This window comes from Herpailurus yagouaroundi, unplaced genomic scaffold (genome assembly GCF_014898765.1).
Source record: "Herpailurus yagouaroundi ecotype Mexico unplaced genomic scaffold, PumYag 28, whole genome shotgun sequence".
Taxonomy (NCBI): domain Eukaryota; kingdom Metazoa; phylum Chordata; class Mammalia; order Carnivora; family Felidae; genus Herpailurus; species Herpailurus yagouaroundi.
In genome coordinates this window covers 88,482,039-88,502,857 of record NW_024412376.1, presented here as the reverse complement: position 1 = coordinate 88,502,857, position 20,819 = coordinate 88,482,039, and the positions used below count along the sequence as shown (strand labels likewise).

Sequence of the window (20,819 nt, the reverse complement as noted above, 5' to 3'; positions counted from 1 at the left end):
ATTGGCTTTATAAAAAGAGGCTGGAAGAAACGACCTAATGAAACTGGTAGCTATCTTACCATAAAGGCTCCTTGGATAGTTACTACAGTGTCCGTTTGAGGTCTCTCAGAAGAAAGTCCTCTCTTTGCAATGGAAGCCACAGCTCCCACATAAGACCCCAGCCCTCCAGTAAATGTGCACGATACTAGAGCAAGCATGTCATGTTCTCAGCTCATGCCTGGCTAAATTCTAACTCTTAGGTTTCCTTTTTTTGCCCCTCTGTCTTAATTGTGTCACAAATCAGCTTTATATTTTATATAGTTTGAATAAATAACATATTATAAGCAGATAAAGAGAGCCAATATTCATTCCTGCTTTAGAAACTTCTGAAAATAGAGCTTTTTAATGAAAGAATGATGAGCCTCTCCATCATATACGTGAGTATACTTCTAATTAGGTGAGAGGTAACTGCATTTATTTAACCTTAGCATCACAGTTATCTCTGTCGGAGATAAATTTAAGCTTTAATTGCAGTTTATGTGATGGCCATCTGTCAAATTATTACTGGGCAAAGCCCCACAGCTCACTTGAAACAGGGCAAACTAGAAAATTTGCAAGTTTGTGCAACATTAGCACAAACTCACATTGTAGGAATCAGCCCTGACAGAGATCACCGAAATTTAACTCCTCCTTTTTTAGCGTCATAAAAATCTACATGAATAAATCTTTACATGTTGGATGGTCGTCCTCGGCCACACACATATGAATTCAGTAAAATATGGAAGTACAGGCAAACCGCTCTTCAGTCTTATTGCATGAAGATGAAAAGGTGTTATGGGCAAATTAACCTCTTACTAGAACAGTTTGGTTATTATTTGAAAATGTCAAATTATATTTAGTGAAGTTTGTATAATATGTTGCAAAGAAAGATGGGGTTCTTACAGATATTTAATATTTATGTGGAGAATAGGGACATATATATATATAGAGAGAGAGTGTGTGTGTGTAATAATATATATATACATATGACATATACATATATCGTGTACTATGACATGACGTATATATATTTGTATATATATATATGAAATTGGCACAAGATATTCATCACTTGGAACTATGCAGTCCTTAAACTTCAGCTTCTAGCCAAGCCAATTTAATATGGAATATAAACTGGCAATTTTAAATATTTATTGTAACTGATATTAATGAACACATAGCAATGAAAGATAAAGATACAGTCATATCATTGTGTTACTTTTGATTGTAATTAGAAGCTAACTTTGTTGGGTTTCTTTTACATATATTTATTTATTTTGGGGAAAGTGCAAGTGGGGTTGGGCAGAGAGATGGGGATCTGAAGAGGGCTCTGTGCTGACAAGCTGACAGCAGTGAGCCTGATGTAGGGCTCGAACTCATGAACTACAAGATCAGGACCTGAGCCAAAGTGGGACACTCAACCGACTGAGTCACCCAGCTGCCCCTAGAAGCTAACTTTGAATTCATTTAAATATTTGACCAAAACAATTAGTTTCTTATTTCCTTTAAAAATGTTTGAAACTACCTTTTTTCTTCATGATTAATAAAGTATTCAAGATTTGTGGCAGATGATTGCAGTGGATATGGGGTATGCCACTGAGACCCCTTTTTAGGACTGATCCCACCCATTGGGAGTGTTGCCCTCAGCTGCTGAAAGCTGACTTGACCCAGGACACACAAGCGGGTAGGGGCCCACATCCATGGACTAGTCTATGTGGAGGAATAAAGCCCCACTAACCCCCTGTATCTCACGGTGGGGCAACTCTAAAGGGCCATTTGAGCTCCAGAGCTCCCTATGGGGCCATCCTTTGTCCCAAAGCTCAAGTCCCCCTTCTGCTCAATCCTACTGCCCACATATCTGCACCAGTATTGTCCCGAAGAGTACTCTTTAACACCCTCTCTGTGTGCATGTCCCTATCCCAGGATCTACTTCACAGAGAATCCACAAAAGACAGAGGCAAATCTCCATAGATATGCTCAGAGAGGAAAGATTAATGTATAGCATTTTAATAAACTTCACCGGGAGATTTTTATTAACAGTTTTAATTCAACAAAATTTATTAAACATCTATGATGTTCTAGGCGTTAGGCTAAGCACAAAAGATAAAAAGTCAAGCAAAACTGACTTAAGCAGAATTTATCTCAAAGAACTTGCTGGCATGAAACACAGACATTCCAACCAGTGAATATAATTTAATTGAGACAAGCCTTGTGTTAAGAGAATGGGCAAAGTGTTCTGAAGGTATAAAAGAAAGGGATGCCTGTCTCTCTGGAGACCCAGGAGACAGGAAAGAGTTCATGAGGACGTCTGAAACAAACTCTTCAAACATCTCTTGAATCATTCTTTCCTCTCTTTCTCTCACATCTCACATCCAACCTTTCAACAAAAGCTATTACCTCTGCCTTTAAATGTAAAATAGTCCTCCCTGTCCACCATTCTGCTTTCTGAGGTTTAAGTTACCCACCGTCAACTGCAGTCCAGGAGCGGTTGTTCCCTTTTCTGACTTATCATGAGAAGGCTGACAGCAGACTAATACCACATCACGACACCTGTGCTGTTCATCTCCTGACGCAGGCATTTTATCACCTCACATCGTCACAAGAAGGAGAAGGACAGCACAATGAGATATTTTGAGAGACAGTGCACGCTCATAACTTTTCTCATAGTATATTGTTACCATTTTTCTTTTTTAAAAAATGCTCATTTCTTTTGAGAGAGACAGTGTGAGTGGAGGAGGGGCATAGAGAGAGGGAAAGAGAGTATCCCAAGCAGGTTCCATACTGTCAGTACAGAATCCAGCGTGGGGCTTGAACTCATGAACTGTGAGATAATGACTTGAGCCAAAATCAAGAGTCGGACGCTTAACCGACTGAGCCACCCAGGCACCCTTATAATTTTTCTCTTTTTTCTTCACTTATTGTTGTTAATCTCTTACTATGCGTAGTTTATAAATTAAACTTTCTCATAGGTATATATAGAAAAAACATAGCATGTATAGGGTTTGGTACTATCTGCAGTTTCAGGTATGTACTGAGGTTCTTGGAACACATCTCTCCCCCTCCCCCCTCCCCCCGCCCCGGGGAAGGGAGACTATTGTATCTAGGATCCAGGTTATGCCACTTTCACTGCTGCTTATCTATGCAAGTTTACCGTCCCTCATAGACACAGCCTCATAACTGGTCTTTGTGCTTCTACTCTTCATCTATTCTAAGCACAAGTCATGATTCTGCTGACATGGAAGTCAAATCATGAATTCCTCTGCTTAAAACATTCTAAAGTTCTCTTCTCAAAATAAAAACCAAAGATGTTACACCTACAGTGTCCTGGGCCATCTGCCTAGGATAACCAGCACACTCCTGCCCCAGGGTATCTGTATTTGTGACACTTGCGGCTCCCTCTGCCTAACTCCCCTTCCCCTCCTCCTTCAGGTTTCTTCAACTGTCAGCTTCTTCCAGAGGAATTCCATGACTACCCTCCCTGAGCACAATATACCCCCCTTTCCTGCTTTACTATTTAAAACAATTTTTTTAATGTTTATTTATTTTTGAGATATAGAGCATATGGTGGGGGAGGAACAGAGTCAGGAAGACACAGAATCCGAAGCAGGCTCCAGACTCTGAGCTGTCAGCACAGAGCCTGACACGGGGCTCAAACCCACAAACTGCAAGATCATGACCTGAACTGAAGTCAGGTGCTTAACCCACCCAGGCGCCCCTACTTTCCTCTGTAGCACTTACCATCTGCTCTGTGCCTGATTAGTAGTTGCTTTATTTAGAGTTCGCCCTTGTTTACCTGAAAGTAAAACTCCATGAGGGCAGGGATCATTACATGTTTGCTTTTGGCTCCATACCCAATAGGTACAACTGTCCCAAGAACAGAGTAAAAGCTTACTAAATATTGTTAAATAAATGAATGTTTACAAAAATGAAGGGAAGTAAGAGAAGGATGAAACCCTTCACTGTGAACAGTAGCTGGAAAGCATGGAAATCAAAGTATTTCAAATGTACTGTGACTAAAATGGAAACATTCTTTGTGGTTGACACTGAAAATACAGGTTGCATATATAAACCATGAAATATAGTTGTCAGGGGCCGAACTGTTCACATGTTGACGTCCTAACCCCCAGGACTCCAGAATGTGACTTTATTTGCAGATAAGGCCTTTAAAGAGGTGATGAAGTTACAATGAGGCCTTTAGGGTAGCTTTAATCCAATATGACTCCTGTCTTTATGTCAGCGGGCCAGGACAGTTGCAGAGGGAAGACAGTGCAAACATGTGGAGACAAGCATCCACGAGCCCAGGAGAGAAGCTTTCGGAGGAGACAGCATTGCTGGCACCTTGATCTCAGACCTGTAGCTTCCAGAACTGTGAGAAGAAGATTTCGGCTGGTTAAGGCACCCAGGCTGTGGTACTTTGTATGCCAGCCCTAGCAGACTCGGACGACGGCATATGGCATTAATGGTAAGGAATTTTTCCTTTATCTCCAAGCTACTGTAACATTTTAGCAGGGAGGGAAGTGATCTGGGCAGAGACCTGAGTTTCAGGAAGACTGCACTGTGATAATATGGAGGATGGTCTAGAAAAGGGAAATAAGTGGAGCCATTGAGACTGGCTGGGGCGTGTTTGCAATGGTTGGGATCTAGATCAAGTAGGAGGGAAGGGAAGAGGCAGGTACGGAACTGGGAGAACCCTCAGAGCCAAGACTATTGGGACTCAGTGACGTGTTGGGGGGTGATACTGACATCCACCACAAAACAGAATTTAGTCAAATGCAGACATTCAAAAGAGTTCAGATCATATAATTGACATGGATTTCAGTGGTCTCATACTTGAGAAAATTTCTCAGTATGGAACCTTAAGGCAGATTAAAGCAGCATCCATTGCTGCTCAAGATGTGAATAGCACTCCTTGAGAAGAGGGGCCTGCAAAAAACAGCTGCAGGCTACATCTTTTTCTTAGGGATAATATGTATTAGCATATTTAAAAATCCAAGAATTTTGCAATGAATAAACCTATTTATCTTGGCCCCCCAAAAACTATTTTCCACATTTATTTGATTATGGACCGCTTTTTTGTGAGGCACTTCCCAACCTCTCCCTAAACATGAATACTCTAGAATTTAACACAGTTTGGAAAATAGTGCTGTGTTTTGATGCACTAGAATGGCTCCAAAAATGAACAGAGAAGCTTTGTATGGGTCATTTCTATTTCCAATAACAAAACTAATCAACATTGTCTTAACACACTGGCAGAATAAACTTATTAAAGGAATACAGTTTGGTTTTCCTGTAGCCTAATTATTACCAGATTCAAAAAGAAAATTCAGAATCTTTTGAAAGTACCACTAATTCTTTCACATCCCTAAAGACAAACTAAAAGCGTCTTGAAACAACAACCACCACAACAAAATGGTATCCTGGGGACTTAAGGGGAAAGTGTAGCTCAAATGCAGAAATCTGGGAGTTTTGACGACGGTTCTTTGAATTTAGAGCAGTTACGGTCTACATTTTCCCACCTTCCACCGGTTTCTGAAACCCATGTGGCCCGTGTGCCATGACTCACATGCGATGCGCACATAGGCCTTCCTGCTCTTTGTGGTGCCCGCCGAGCTCCAGGCCACACACTGGCACCAGTAATCTTCCGGCCCAAAGAGTTCTTCCACTTGCTGGCGGGAAATTTCAATGCTCACTTCCCGGACAATGAGACCTGCCAAGAGAAAGGAAGACTGAAGTCAGGAAAAGACTGGTACGAACAACACTCAAACCATCACACCGTGTATTTCCCCCGAGTGATCCGTCTTGATGCCATAGATCAACACACCAGGTACCGTCACTGTCCACCTGTGATTTTTCCTCTGGCCCCAGTTATTGGACTCTCAACTTTTTCATTTTCTTATTTGCTATTTCAAATCTGCTTTCATCAGAAGATGAAAGTCGAACAGATCTATCACTCCACAAAATTACACCTTTTCTCAAATAGCCTGACAAACATTCACCCTCCACTGAGTTATCTTCCTTGGTTTATTCAAACATGAACTTGAATTTCACATCTCCTAAGGAGATGGTAACCAAATTATATAGGTTGTGGAAAGATATCTGTGTGCTGTACATAACCTTACAATAACTAAATCTTCCTAACTCTTCACATGAAATGACAGAGAATAACCTAAAACTATAATCATAAGTATATAAGTCACAAACATATATAAACACATACCACATTTTATTATAATATCGTCTGGTACCAAAAAGCTATATACAGTTTTACAACACCTTGTATAGTTTTACAGTAACTAAATCTTCCCCTAACTCTTCACATGACATGAGAATGACCTAAAACTATAATCATAAATGTATATATATAAATATATATGCCAGGTTTTATCATAATATAAGCTAGTACTTTATAAATATGTGGCGATTATTTAAAACTAAGTTATTTTAATAGTTGCATTTTAGCTATTAAGGCACACTGTTTTCTTTAAAAAAAATACCAGCCTTAAGTTAACAAATCCCTGCTATTTTATCCAAAGAATGTGTGACTTTAAAGTTTTCATGCACAATATTTTGAAAGCCCAAATGTTTCTCTATAATTGTAATGTAACCAAAACCCTCTGAAAGTGTCTTCCAGCTAAAATGCTCAAATAATTGGATTTTATTTTACACCATTATGTCATCCTAAATAACAAAAAATGAACTAAGAATCTGAGATTATCATTTTAGGAGTATTTATCTTAATGTACCTAAGCCTATTTCTTAGAGTCATTCTGCAATGTGCTTCTTTTCACTGAGCAAGAAGGATCATCTGATCAATGCACGTGGACAATTGCCAGTTTTCCTGCACACACTTTCCGTATGAGGTACCTATGGAGAGTATTGGCAGGGGCATCCTGAGGGACTAGAAGAATTTGACTGGGTTAAGTACAAGCACAGTAAGAAAGATTAAATATATTTCTTTGTACTTTCTATTCATTCATTCATTCATTCATTGCACAAATATTTAATATCAATTATAGAAAAGGTATTGCCCTAGGCACTTGTGAATCTCTGATGAGTAAGATAGTCCTTACCCTCAATGAACCTATATTATTGTGCAGAGGGTACATATTAACTACAGATTATACAATTTATTATTTAATTACAACTGTGTTCAATGCTGCAACCAAGAAGTATAGTGAAAATGAGAGTGAATAACAAGTGAACTCAACTTAGTACGAAGGATCCAACGTGAGTTAACTTGGTTAAATTATCTAAGGAGAGGGTCGGAAGATATGGGAAAACGCAGGAAAGAGAATGAGGAGATTGAGAACCCAGGAGAAGACAACTGAGCACCAGACACAGAGATGGTGGCATGAGATGAAGCTAGGGAGAAGAAAAAGATCGGTTAATATATATTCTTGTAGACTGGTGGTTCTCAAAGTGTAGCCCCGGAACAGTTTCATCAACATCACCTGGGAACTTGTTGGAAGTCAAATTCTTGGGTCCCACTCCAGACTCAAATTGAGTACGAAACTTTGAGAGGTGAGCCCAGCAATTTTAGTTTAACAAGCACTCCAAGAATTCTGATGCATGCTACAGTTTGAGAACCACAGCTGCACTCCATGTTCAGAATTTGGGATTTCTTTCTGAAAGTCATGGACAGCATCAAAGTGTGTTAAGCATGCAGATGATGTAATCAGATGAGAATGTAAATATAAATATATATGCACACATATATATGTGTATATTTGTGTATATATACACACATCCACATATATATGACTATGTTATGAATATGAAAAATATGAATATTAGGAATTTTTAGTTTCTAAAAGTTATGATTTATTAAACTATTTGCATGACTTCTTGGTATAGGTGACATGAAGAGTACAAGAGTATTCCAGAACTTGTCCTAAAACCGAGACCATGCTCAAATGGGTCAAAGCCCTCAGGAAAAATAAGGAACACTGAATATAAATGGAAGCTGTTCCACTAGGGAAATAAGCAATATTTTCTATCAGGAACTGCAGGGACTTGAGTCATAGAAACAACTAAGTCCTTAGATCCACTCAAGAGCCCCTGAACTGAAATGAAGCCCAGGAAAGTGAATTTTATAAGCCAAGGCAGGGCAAGATCCTGAAGGGGCAACTCTGTGGCCAAAAATGTATTAAATATATTTAAAGTTATTGTTTAAAGTCTTGGAAATTGGTATCCTTTATGCTTCTACAGTGATCAGTTTAAAAAAATTTTTTAATGTTTATTCATTTTTTGAGAGAGAGAGAGAGAGAGAGAGAGAGAGCGCATCAGTGGGTGAGAGGCAGAGAGAAGGAGACACAAGATCTGAAGCAGGCTCCAGGCTCTGAGCTGTCAGCACAGAGCCTGACATGGGGCTTGAATTCACAAATCGTGAGATCATGACCTGGCCGAAGTCGAACGCTTAACTGACTGAGGCACCCAGGCACCCCCACAGTGGTCAGTTTAAAAAGAATTTTCAAGAAACTGGCATATCTAAGTCCCTCACTCCTCTATGAAAAGATCGGCATGTTATTTTAGTCAATGTCTAAATAATAGAACAATCTCCACAGCATAAATCCCAACTTATTAACGAATAATGCTACTTCCCTTCTTCTTTCCTAGTCTCTGCTTAGGCCCTCTCATTTCCTGTCTTACTGCAATTATTATTCTCATTTTCTGATATCTAGGAGTTCATGGAAGGATGGCACACAGCTTACCCCTCACCCCTGCCCCACCCTCCTTTTTTATTCCACTCTCTGGCATTTAATACTTTTGCCTGTTTTACTTGTTTATACCTTCTCTCTTCATGCAGAAATTCAGTTACTGGAAAGAAAACTCTTCCTTTAAAAGCTGTTGCAGTAAATTTACAGTCACCAAAGGGCTGGTAAACCTGTAGTGTGTATTTCCTCAGAACTATAACGGCTCTTTCCAAAATGCAGGGCAGCAACAAATGGGCTCAGGATATTAAAACCACATACAAATATTTTGTGTCCCAAGATGATAACATCAGGCTTTATTCCCCCTCCTTTTACTTAAAGCAATTACAGGAAACCTAATTAAATGCTAGGGGAACTTCACTAGGGCCACTGTATCCTTCAGCCCAAATAGGCTCATGGATGTTTCTGCTGACCACAAATCTGAGGCCTTTTAAGAAGCCACAGACCGACCCTCCTGCTACAGGGATTATTCATAGTATGAATGTTCTGAATTGTGTGGCTCAGGCTCCCTGTGGGTGCAGGAGTCAAACACACACCGATTTTTGTCTTCAGCTTGATAGACGCCCCATTCAGGAGGAGCTGGATTAATTTGTTGGGTATACTTGTCCTGCCACATGCCCAGAGTTTACATTCTAACTTTTGGTCAACCACACTAGAACAAGAACTGAAGCAGGAAGCCTCTAAACACTTCCAGCTTAGAATTCCCTACAATCAACTGCATTATTCAAGTTCTGAGTTACTTGGTAATGTACCATCTTTCATTACCATAGGTAAGTTCTTTACCTACGACATTCTGCTCGTCGGCCCAGAGGCTAGTGGTTTGGCTAAAAAGTAGGTAATATCCTTTCTCTTTGAAAGTAAAATTTGAAATCTGCTTGAAGTCTTGAGATGGAAAAAGCAAGCTGCCTTGAAATTTGTAATGCCATCAGCATCACTTCCAAGGCGGGTTGCTTTGAAGAGCATTTGGGAACTTGAAATTGGTTTCAGGTTACTTAAGGATGGGGGTGGAATGCTTCCTTCTACAGATTTACTCAAATACAAATGTGTATTTTCCATCACGTCTGATAAGATCAAAGATTTTCCATCAGCATTCTTCCTTTAATAGTGGCATCTCAAGGATGCATGCTGTTTGAAGTTTGCAGTGATCTGCTTTTATAAGAGGATTTATTGTGGCGTGGGAGCTAGAGTGCAGGCAAGTAATTAGCATGCTATATCAAGAAGTCTTATAATGAATATGAATATGCACTTGCTAATAGGGAATTTCAAATGATTTTAGAAATCCAGATGCAAATGCAACCCTCTTATTGGATCTTTGTGAGGCTATACATGCATATGCAATAAAATCTGGTAAATTATATGTATCCTTTATCTTTAGCATAATTTTAATTTTATAATAGTGGTCAGGCAGCACAAAGTGTTTTTCTAGAGATTATTATAAAGTGAGCACAAATGCATGACAAATCCTTTTGTATAATTATTTAAAACAGTATCTATATTCCCCCATAAGTATAATCTGTAGTACTGTCAACAAACATTAAAAGTCCACTGTTGTCAAGAAGTATGTTATTTAATACTTTTTTTTTATCTCCAGTATCTCCAGCATCCTGCTGTTCATTTATCTCATTTATTAGGTGATACTCCAAAATCATGCATCATCTCAAAAGATTTTTTAAGATGTGGTCATCACAATCTGATCAGTTCCTCTCAAACTATTTCTATTCAGATGTCCCCTCACCTACCCAGACAGGATTTTCCTTTGAAGATGATTCCAAGCCACTTATGCCCAAGTTTCCCCACACCCTACCTGCAGTGGGCCCCTGTAGTTCATAGGGGTTTTCCCTGGTGTGTATCTCATGGTCCCTATATTCCCTGGAGTCAGTGGCCCAGTTCTTCCCAGAGAAATGGGCCCCATCCCACCCACAGCTGAGGCCTCAATAAACTGACGTGGGCTTTCTCTTCCTCATGGATATGGACTGGACAGACCATCTGACTCTCCCAAAACAGACTGACGTTGTTAACAGAAGCCTTTGTGATCCCTGCTTGGACTTCTTTTTGGCCATTGCTGTTACTAATAATAGCATGATTATTATTAGATGAACAGTCTCATCCATTTTTGTTGACTATAAGAGGCCTCTTCCTTTTATCTCTGGAGGCGACCAACCATTATTCCTGCCTCCCCACTCCTTATCCTCTTTGTCTTTTTGTAAACATAAAATTGAAATAAAGAAGTTGTTTCACACAAAACAAACAAACCAACAAATAAAATAAAATGTGGTCATCAAATCCTTGCCTTCTGATACCTCATGTATGTTTCACTTAAAAAGCATCCTAACCCCACATTAGACTTAGGTGTTATGTATACCCGAGTTGTATTTCTCATTCTTCTCAATTACTTTTTCTTTCATACAGCAAAGGGAAGGTTTGAGACATCATGTTGCATAGACCTGGCAATTCGGCTTCCTCCACACTCTCCCTGTTGGGAGAAGAGCTGCAGAGGTCACTCTACCAAATCTCATTATAGTACATTCACAGGACAGAGAGTGGTGGGAAACGCATGAAGTTACAGGTAGGGATGATCTGGGATATATTACAACACTTTATTGAATTAGTGTGGTCTCTTTTTCATGCTTTCTCCCAGAGCTTAATCCTATTAGTTTTCACTAATATGATCTAAACTAAGATACATATCTGTTCTAGATGTCTTAATACAAATTAAATCACACAAAATACCAGCATTATTTAAAAGGATATCACACCAAAAAAAAAAAACAAAACAAAACAAAAACAAAAACAAAAAAACAAACAAACACAACAACAAAAAACCCTGAAAATTATTTCATCAGCTTGTAATTCTCACTAAAATAATCAAACTATAATAACTTGAAAGGCAGACCTTTACTACCAGGACATAGTTTTATGCTACATGAAGTCATCTGACAGTCTTTAAACTTCATCAGGAAAAGAAGACACTGTAAACACATAATTCATCAACTTTTCTCTGAAATGTGTTCCTTGGATTTTTTAATATAATATTTAATATATAAACAGTCCGTCTAATTAACTAAAATTACTTTGTATAAATGGAAATTACAACTTACTGGTATATTAGATTTATTATAATTTTGTTAAAGTTACATTTATTATCTTTGTGGTCAAGATGAATTTACAAGTCAAAGAATAACATGACTGGGACTGAATGGTTCAAGGGATTTGTTTGGAAGCATTTCATACCTAGGTCATTGACTTGACTTCCTTTTTACATGATAATTTCTAGTTACTTGGTTCTGTTTGGCATTCCGTGTCCAGAGGACCTGTGTTTTGTTTCGCTATGTTTTGGTTTTGTCTAGAACTGAGAAGAAAATATTTATGGGATGGTGTGTCTGGAGTGGGGAGATTTACGGTGCTTTTAGAAAGCTATGTGACAACCATGGATAAATGCAGCTTACCTTAAAACTTGAGATGTTAACTGCAAGATGATATTAAAATAGTTATAAATGGTACTTCCTCTGACAACATTAGCACTGCTTTCCCTTTCCTTTGCCGAAGTGTCAGGTTTTAGATGTTACAGGAGAAGCAGTCCTCCTATTTTTGATTGGACTTTCCAACCACCATCAAACTTAGAGCTGTGAGTATTAATGGTAATTGGAGTGGGGGTATGCAAAATGCTCTTTCTTACATACAGAGTGGTAATAAATTGATAGATTAATTCTACTAGCTCTGCCCGATCATTTAATTACTATTCTTAACTTTGGTGATAAAAAAAACCTGTTGAATGTCTCTTCCCAGAAGTCTTTCTGAGACCAAAATGGGATCTGAAAAGTTTTCTCTTTTTTAATTTTTTTTTTTACATTTATTTATTTTTGAGACACAGAGAGAGACAGAGCACAAGTAGGGGAGGGGCACAGAGAGAGGGAGATACAGAATCTGAAGCAGTCTCCAGGCTCTGAGCTGTCAGCACAGAGCCTGACGTGGGGCTCGAACCCACAAACCATGAGATCATGACTTGAGCTGAAGTCGGATGCTCAAACAACTGAACCACCCTGACGCCCCTAAAATTTAACTTCTACCTTGTATGTCAATGTTCTTTAGAGTACAAAGAATCAATTTGTAAAAATATGGCAGCAATTTAACTTGGGAGAACACAGAGCACGTTCCATTGAGATAGCAGATACATTACTCTTCTAAATATTTTTTGTGAAACATGAAACTTATTACATATGTATTTGAATGTATATTCCAACATTTTTCTTTAAGGTATAATTCTTAATAATTAAATCATAACTACATGCATTACTTTTTATTTTTATTTCATGCAAAACATTAGTAATTTCTTTTTTTCTCAACTAAAAAGTTTTTTAAGTTTATTTATTTTGAGAGGAGGGTAGAGAGAGAAAGAGAGGGAGAGACTGCAAGCAGTGGAAGGGCAGAGAGAGAAGGAGAGAGAGAGAATCCCAACAGGCTCCACACTGTCAGAGCCCCACACAGGGCTTGAACTCACAAACAGTGAGATTATAATTTGAGCCAAAACCAAGAGTTGGACATTTAACTGAGTGAGCCACCCAGGCACACCTAGTAATTTCAATGGAAGTAATTTTACCACAATAAAAAAAAATCTTGTCCATAAGGGTGGGGAAGAGTGCTGCGTGCATTCTGCGTGCTGCGGACACAGTGGTAAAGAAGGCAGATATGGTCTCTGTCCTTCACAATTCATTGTGGACACAGTTCTTGAGCCCCTATTTTATGCACTGTCATTTCCAACATAGCCATCGAGATGAACTCTTTATGGATCCTTTCTGATTAGTTTACTGTCTAATGCAGGAAACAAATGGGAGTTCACTGAATACAGTGACCCTGTCATATGCATTGCATATGGATCCGCACATTAACTGGCACACATATTTGTCCGGTTAATGTACGTTAAATGAATAAATGTCTTATACATAAATCACATGTAAATTTAATTGTAACTCAGAAAAGTAAAAGTAGCTAAAATTTATTGGGCATCTACCATGTGTCTTGGTTAATCTGCATAATAATCCTTGGGAATGGGTATTATTATAATACAGGTAAAGAGCAGAGGTCAGGATTTAAACAATTTTTCATGCAGCCAATGATTACCAAAATCAAGATTTAGATCCATTATTTATCTGAATCCAATGTTCCTGTTCCTTGCACTATACCAACATTCCCCAAATTGTGTCTCAAAAAAGGGTTCTTTGGTCAAATAAGTTTGGGGATTTCTGTTTACTATGTCTTCCTCTTAGAAACTCAAAATGCTAATCAGCATATTACAGGCATTGGTCAGAAGTTCTGCCATAAAAAAGTATGTTTAATTTGGACTGCCACCACTTCCTCCAACCCTACAGTCAACATAAACACAGAGCCCCATATCATCATGTCTTTCAACATAGTTTGGCACTTTCCATATATTTATTTATTGAATAAAAGTAATCTACTATTTGGAAAATTCTGAAACCCCCCTAAATAAAGCTATAGTGAAATAGTTTCACATGGAGAGATCAGGGTAAACATGGGGAAGTGGAATATTTGAGTTTGATGCTGAAGCATGGATTGGGTTTAAAGACTTAGAGAAAAATCAAAGACACTTCAGGAGGATAGAATGGCACAAAGCCAAAGGGCACAGATGAAAAAGCATGGAGCACTACAGGGGAGAAGAGTTTACAGAAACCAACTAAAGAAATAAGGCCATGGAATAGATAGAAGAGAAATTCATGGAGAGCCTTGATTGGCAGCTGGAGAAGTTTATTCTATGGAGTGGGGAACCTGTAAAAATGGTAAATTGGTAAAATGATGTTTATTCAAGTGACATATGCTTTAAGGAAAAATAATCTGTCTCGACTAGTAAACAAGACTAATCTGATTTACTTTTAATGGCATTTTAATCATTTTAATTTTAATTATGATTACAAAAATTGTTCTTAGATCTGTGATATTACATCAAGTCCTTAATCTTAAGAGCTTAAAAGGAATATTCTTGGTGAGCCTCTGAAAACACTGTCTGACGATGGAAACTAGCACATATATCCAAAATAATAATTACTCATACTGTTGGGCTTTCATTTTGTACTTATCTCATGTGATTTAGAAGCAAACATTGAGATCAATCACCTCTGGATAGATTGCCACTTATAACAGTTCACACACAGTATACTGAGGACAGCTGTTCACTTGTCTTAAAAGCAATATATTTCATACTCTTTAAAAAATTTTTTTAACGTTTATTTATTTTTGAGAGACAGAGAAAGAGAGACAGAGCATGAGTGGGAGAGGTGCAGAGAGAGACAGAGACACGGAATCTGAGGCAGGCTCCCGGCTCTGAACTGTGAGCACAGTGCCTGATGCGGGGCTCTAAATCATGAGCTGTGAGACCACGACCTAAGCCGAAGTTGGACACTTAACCGACTGAGTCACCCAGGCACCCTGATATATTTCATGTTCTTAAGGAAACCTTCAAACCAAACTAGAAAGGATCATTAAAAAAAATTCAACTCATCCAGGATAATTAATGTTACAACCGGGAGATTAGACAAATATTCACCTAACATACAACAACCTAGTAATTCACTTGGATTAAGAAAATAAATTCTTGTTCAATATTTACTATTTGACTTTTGGAAAGTCCTAAATTCATCAGGCCTTGGTTTCTCAACTTATAAAACAAGATAACTTTTTTGTCTTGTTGGCTTGTTGAGAAAAGAAATGGAATAACAGCTATAAAAGTAATTCAAATCTGTTAAATCATATACATGTAGTATAAAAATAACAATTATTTTGACACTATATTTTATTCACAAAATTATCATTGGAGGTACTAACATAGATTCAGGGAGGGGAGGAGTACTATGATGGGAAATTATATTAGGCACACACCCAAATGAGAAAGACATGGCTAGTTTTGGAACTTTTCAGCAGATTTGGGACAGTCAGGTCTAGGTGGGGACACCAAGCACCCAGGGCAATACAGATCTGGCTCTGATATTTAGAAATGAAGTTTGAACAGCAGGAAGGAATTCTCGCTATTTGCTTTTAAGTTTCTTGTCTTTTAGCCAAGTAACCCAGGATTTTACCAATCCTCTAGGCTTCCCACTATATTAAAGTGTAGATAAGGTAAAGTTATCCTGGTAAGATGAGTGGAAAAGTCTACGGATTTCGGTAACCAGGATGCTTGCTTGGCTCATCGGTTAGAAATTCCTTATATCCATAGTGCATTATGCAAGTGAGACAGGGACATTAAGCAACTGAATGGAAATTACCAGGTAGGTTAGCACGAACTAATTTGGGGCAGAATAAGCAAACTTTTACATTTTAGTGAAGATTTAAAATTGATGAGTGCAATCACACCTTCTAGGTCTTTCTTCACTTACCAACCAGAACATGAGTTCTATCAGAGTAGAGATTTGTGTCTGTTACATGCTGTCCCTGTGGCATAGAATAATATTCAGCCTCACATTGTGAGCATACAATGAGTATTTACTAATTAAACTAAAGAAGATTGTCCCTAGGACACTATTACATACTTATTTAAAAGATATATGATTATATCAAAATATTTTTTTTTTAATTTTTCATTTATTTTTGAGGGGAGGGAGGGGCAGAGAGAGAGGGACACACAGAATCTGAAGCAGGCTCCAGGCTCTGAAATATCAGCACAGAGTCCAATGTAGGGCTCGAACTCACAGACCATGAAATCATGACCTGAGACGAAGTCGGATGCTTAACTGACAGAGCCACCCAGGTACCTCTCCAAATATATTTTAGAGAAAAGGAACTTTCAGTCATGATGGCACTTGTACCTCCTTCCCTAGCCGGAAAGACATCATCAGACACAACTTTGAATTAAACTTTGAACTGGGTTGGCAGTCACACTGAGCATGGAGTGGGAGGAGCGGAGTTTTCATAATGGTTTTTAGGTTCTTCAAAATTATTTATAATAACTGAGTAAACACAGGTCAAGTACCAGTAAAAATATTTTTTCTTTGTCTTTTAAAGAACTCAAATATGCAAGAGTGACTCATTAATTTACAACAAGAAAGTTTAACTTGTGAAATTCCAAGTAGAAATGAAAAATATTAGCATTTCATATTTTCAAGTCAGGAGTAGGTATTTGAATGAACTGCCACTGAAATACCAATTTTCAATTTTAACTTTATATAAGAACTAAGAAATAACTGTGTTCTGATATTTTCAAAATATTTCTATATATTCTAAGATCCTTTTTCAAATCATTCTATTATCATTCCAAAAGGAGACATGATTTAATAAAAACAATGAAACCAAGTATAATACACTTAATTTTTTTTCCTTTTTTTTAAATACAGAATGTCTCCTTGTTTTTTTTGTTGAGTCCAAGTTACATATGCTTAGTTTTTGATAAGCTTATAGGTAGAAGTCCAGAAAACAATATTGATCCAGATTTGACAATAAAAGCTTATTTGTTTATTTTTAATGTTTATTTGATTTTGAGAGAGAGATACAGAGTGTGAACAGGGGAGGAGCAGATAGAGAGGGAGGCACAGAATCCAAAGCAGGCTTCAGGCTCTGAGCTGTCAGCAGAGAGCCTGAGGAGGAACACAAACCCATGAACCATGAGATCATGACCGGAGCCAAAGTCAGACGCTTAACTAACTGAGCCACTCAGGTGCCTCCCCTCAAAGCTTATTTTTAATTAATCCTTGGCAATTAACTTAAGTGAGAGATAACCTTTAGAGAAAGATATGGTTCAAATTCTGTTTTCTCAAGTAACTAGATGTATGACCTTGGGAAAATTCTTTTACCTCACTAAATGTCATTTTCCTCAACAGGAAAATAGGAATTAAAATTCCTAATTCAATGGGTTCTTATAAGGATTAAATGAGGTGATACATGTGAAGATCTTTGCAGAGTTTACCCTTAATGCGAGCTAACTAACAAGATTTCCGAAGCTAGAATAATTTATGCTACGCTTTGTACTAAATAACTCTCCTCATGTCAGAGGCTTTACAAAATAAGTCCACTTTTCCATCACAACAGCCTCCAGGGCTGCTCTCCTACATGAACTTTTCTTAATGATCCAGCCTGCACCTATGTTGAATCTATATCCTCTCAGCCATGGCTACTGAGCCACGAGAATAGAGCACAGAGAACACCCACCTGCACTTGAATACCTTGGCTCAGCAGGGGCAACATAACTTTCCCTCATAGACCATTGGCCAGAAGTAATCACGTGGCCCTGCGGACCCGCAAGGATGCTAGGACTTGTAGTGTTCCCCTATGTCCAGGAAGGACAGGAGAATGGGATGCTGGTATTAGAAGTCTCACTACAGGGGCGCCTGGGTGGCGCAGTCGGTTAAGCGGCCGACTTCGGCTCAGGTCATGATCTCGCGGTCCGTGGGTTCGAGCCCCGCGTCGGGCTCTGTGCTGATGGCTCAGAGCCTGGAGCCTGTTTCGGATTCTGTGTCTCCCTCTCTCTCTGCCCCTCCCCCGTTCATGCTCTGTCTCTCTCTGTCTCAAAAATAAATAAATGTTAAAAAAAAAAAAGTCTCACTACATTATAATTGACAAAGCTACTTCAATAGGAAAAACAAGGTGCTGAGTTTTTAGGAAATCACAATCACACTGAAATATCAGTAATTATCAAGTCAAGTGAAATTTAAAAAATTGTTTTCTGTGGTATGAAAGTCTGTACTGACAGAGGGAGCTCAATGTAGAAAAAAATAGATTAGACCAAAAGGAAGAAAAACAGTTTTGAGGCCTGGCGTGGCTACCGTTATGAGTAACTTTGGGTAGGGCATTAAATTTCTCATTTTCTTAAACTTTAAAGTCTTAGAAGGGGCCACAAAAGCAATTCTGGCCAATGGAATGTGAGTGGAAGATACATGTAACTTTTCTTGGCCAAACTGGTGAAGAAGCTTGTGGGTCTCCTCCCTGCTGGCTTTCCCTCCCTGCTGGCTGGTTGCTGAAGAACATGAGGCCAGAGAGCACAACAGAACCACAAGAGGAGAGGAGTCTGGGTCCAGAACTGACCAAAGGGAACAGAGCTGCCCTACAAGCAAGGATACCTTCCTGGTGGGTAAACAAATGTGCCATTCGGTTGCTTTTGAACTATTCTATCTTTGGTGGGGTCTGTTACTGCAGCTTACATGATACAGCCTTAAATGATACAGACTATGAATAATATGCTTGGCACACAGCGGGTTTTTCTTTTTTTTTTTTTTAATTAAAAATTTTTTTAATGTTTATTTGTTTTTGAGACAGAGAGAGACAGAGCATGAGCGGGGGAGGGGCAGAGAGTGAGGGAGACACAGAATCCGAAGCAGGCTCCAGGCTCCAAGCTGTCAGCAGAGAGTCCGATGCGGGGCTTGAACTCATGGACCGTGAGATCATGACCTGAGCCAAAGTCAGATGCTTAACCGACTGAGCCACCCAGACACCCCACAGTGGGTTTTTCTAAATGACTACTAGATAAATGGATGCCAAAAATACTAATCCCACAATGCTTTGGGTCTTTTTTTTTTTTTCAAACCAAGATTCAGTGCTTAGCTCTGAATTCTTAAATTTTTTTTTTTTAATTTGGCAACATCTTGTTGGATATACAGAGAAGAACTTCTATTAATTCTGAGAGTTTTCAAATATCTGAATGTGTGAATTTAATATTATGCTCAAAATGCTATAAACCAGAGCAATTTGCTTAGCATGTAACAAAAATATTATTTTCAGGATGGCACGCTTGCAATCGTTTTCAAAATATCACTTCCAACATAATGTTGAACAAATTGGTGTGAAATACTAGGTTATAATGTTTAATTACCAGTATCATTTCTTTACAGGCAATCTTATTTTGATGTTTTCATAAGAGATAGAAAAACTTAAACTTAAACAGGAGAGTGGCACCTGATTCTGAATATTGTGTGTAACTTGTAATGTATTCATGTCCATTCTGTACCAGCATCACAGAGAAAAAGGAAGAAGAAAAAATAATTGTTTCCTACCATGAGCTCCAATTCACTGAGATATTTATGTAACTGCATTAACACTGCCAACTGAACAAAGAACTTCAGTCATGTATCTTTTCAGATCTTCAGGCAAAGTTTAATTCCCCTTCCCTTCTTTTATAAATGATTTCCTTCAAAGGATACACACCCTAGTGGATAAACAATCTTCACGGGAGAACATGAAATTTAGCTATTTAATATGTACAGTTCAGCGTCGTGAGGTGTGGAATCATAGTAAATAATGTTTTGTGATGACACTAACACTAATAAAGATGATGACATTTTCATGATTAGTCATGTTTTTAGTAAAGGGAAATTAATAGATAGGACTATCCACTCTGAAAGATACATACAACATGCTGACAAACAAAACTGGGTTTCAGCATAAAATGCATATGTTATATAGATAGTATACGCATACACCTAAATTCACCGTGCATGTTTATATGCATATCTTTCATCTACTATTTTCTTTTCACCTACAAGTTAGAATGTTTTTACTTCATACTCTATTATAAGCCCATTTAGTCACATTTCTGTCAGATCCCACTTGCATATTCAGTGTTGAATAAATCAGTGGCTAATAAATGTCCTTGAAAATGTGTTTAGAAATAAATAATGAATTGCTGTATCTGATCATAAATGCACATTTTTTTTTTTTGCTCTCAGAATCCTACAAAGAATAGCCTGACCTATTACATAAATATATGGAAAAAGAGAAATAATTATAGGCAATCATGTAAAAGGAGCCTGGTTAACTCTTACTAAATGGATACACTACAGACCAAAAAAATGTTGTCATAACTGTTCAAAAAATTCCACTGCAAAGGAAATACCAAATGAGGATAGGGAGTCAACCTTTTCATCGTAAGTGCTTTTTATCACATCTCCATGGGCTTGGGACGCAGGCCCAGCCCCACAGTGTGCAGAACGGCGGGCTGCTCAGAGTTCCAGCCCTACAAGTGTCATCCCCTTGAAGGTACCTCTCCAGGTGACCACAGGCACGCTTTCAATTTACGGCAAGATGGTATGACAGGCAGCATGGGAGGACAGCAGCGATGGAAATACAGATCAAGTACAGATAAAAAATATGTCCACC

At 38.3% G+C, this 20,819-nt stretch overlaps 1 protein-coding gene across 1 annotated transcript in view; it reads right to left on the bottom strand.

The window, feature by feature from the left end:
- Positions 1 to 20,819, bottom strand: part of UNC5C (unc-5 netrin receptor C) — a 364,176-nt gene that overhangs the window by 124,188 nt on the left and 219,169 nt on the right. Inside the window, exon 3 of the mRNA XM_040488026.1 lies at positions 5,582 to 5,725. Coding sequence (XP_040343960.1) covers positions 5,582 to 5,725 — 144 coding nt within the window. The remainder of the gene's footprint in view (positions 1 to 5,581; positions 5,726 to 20,819) is intronic.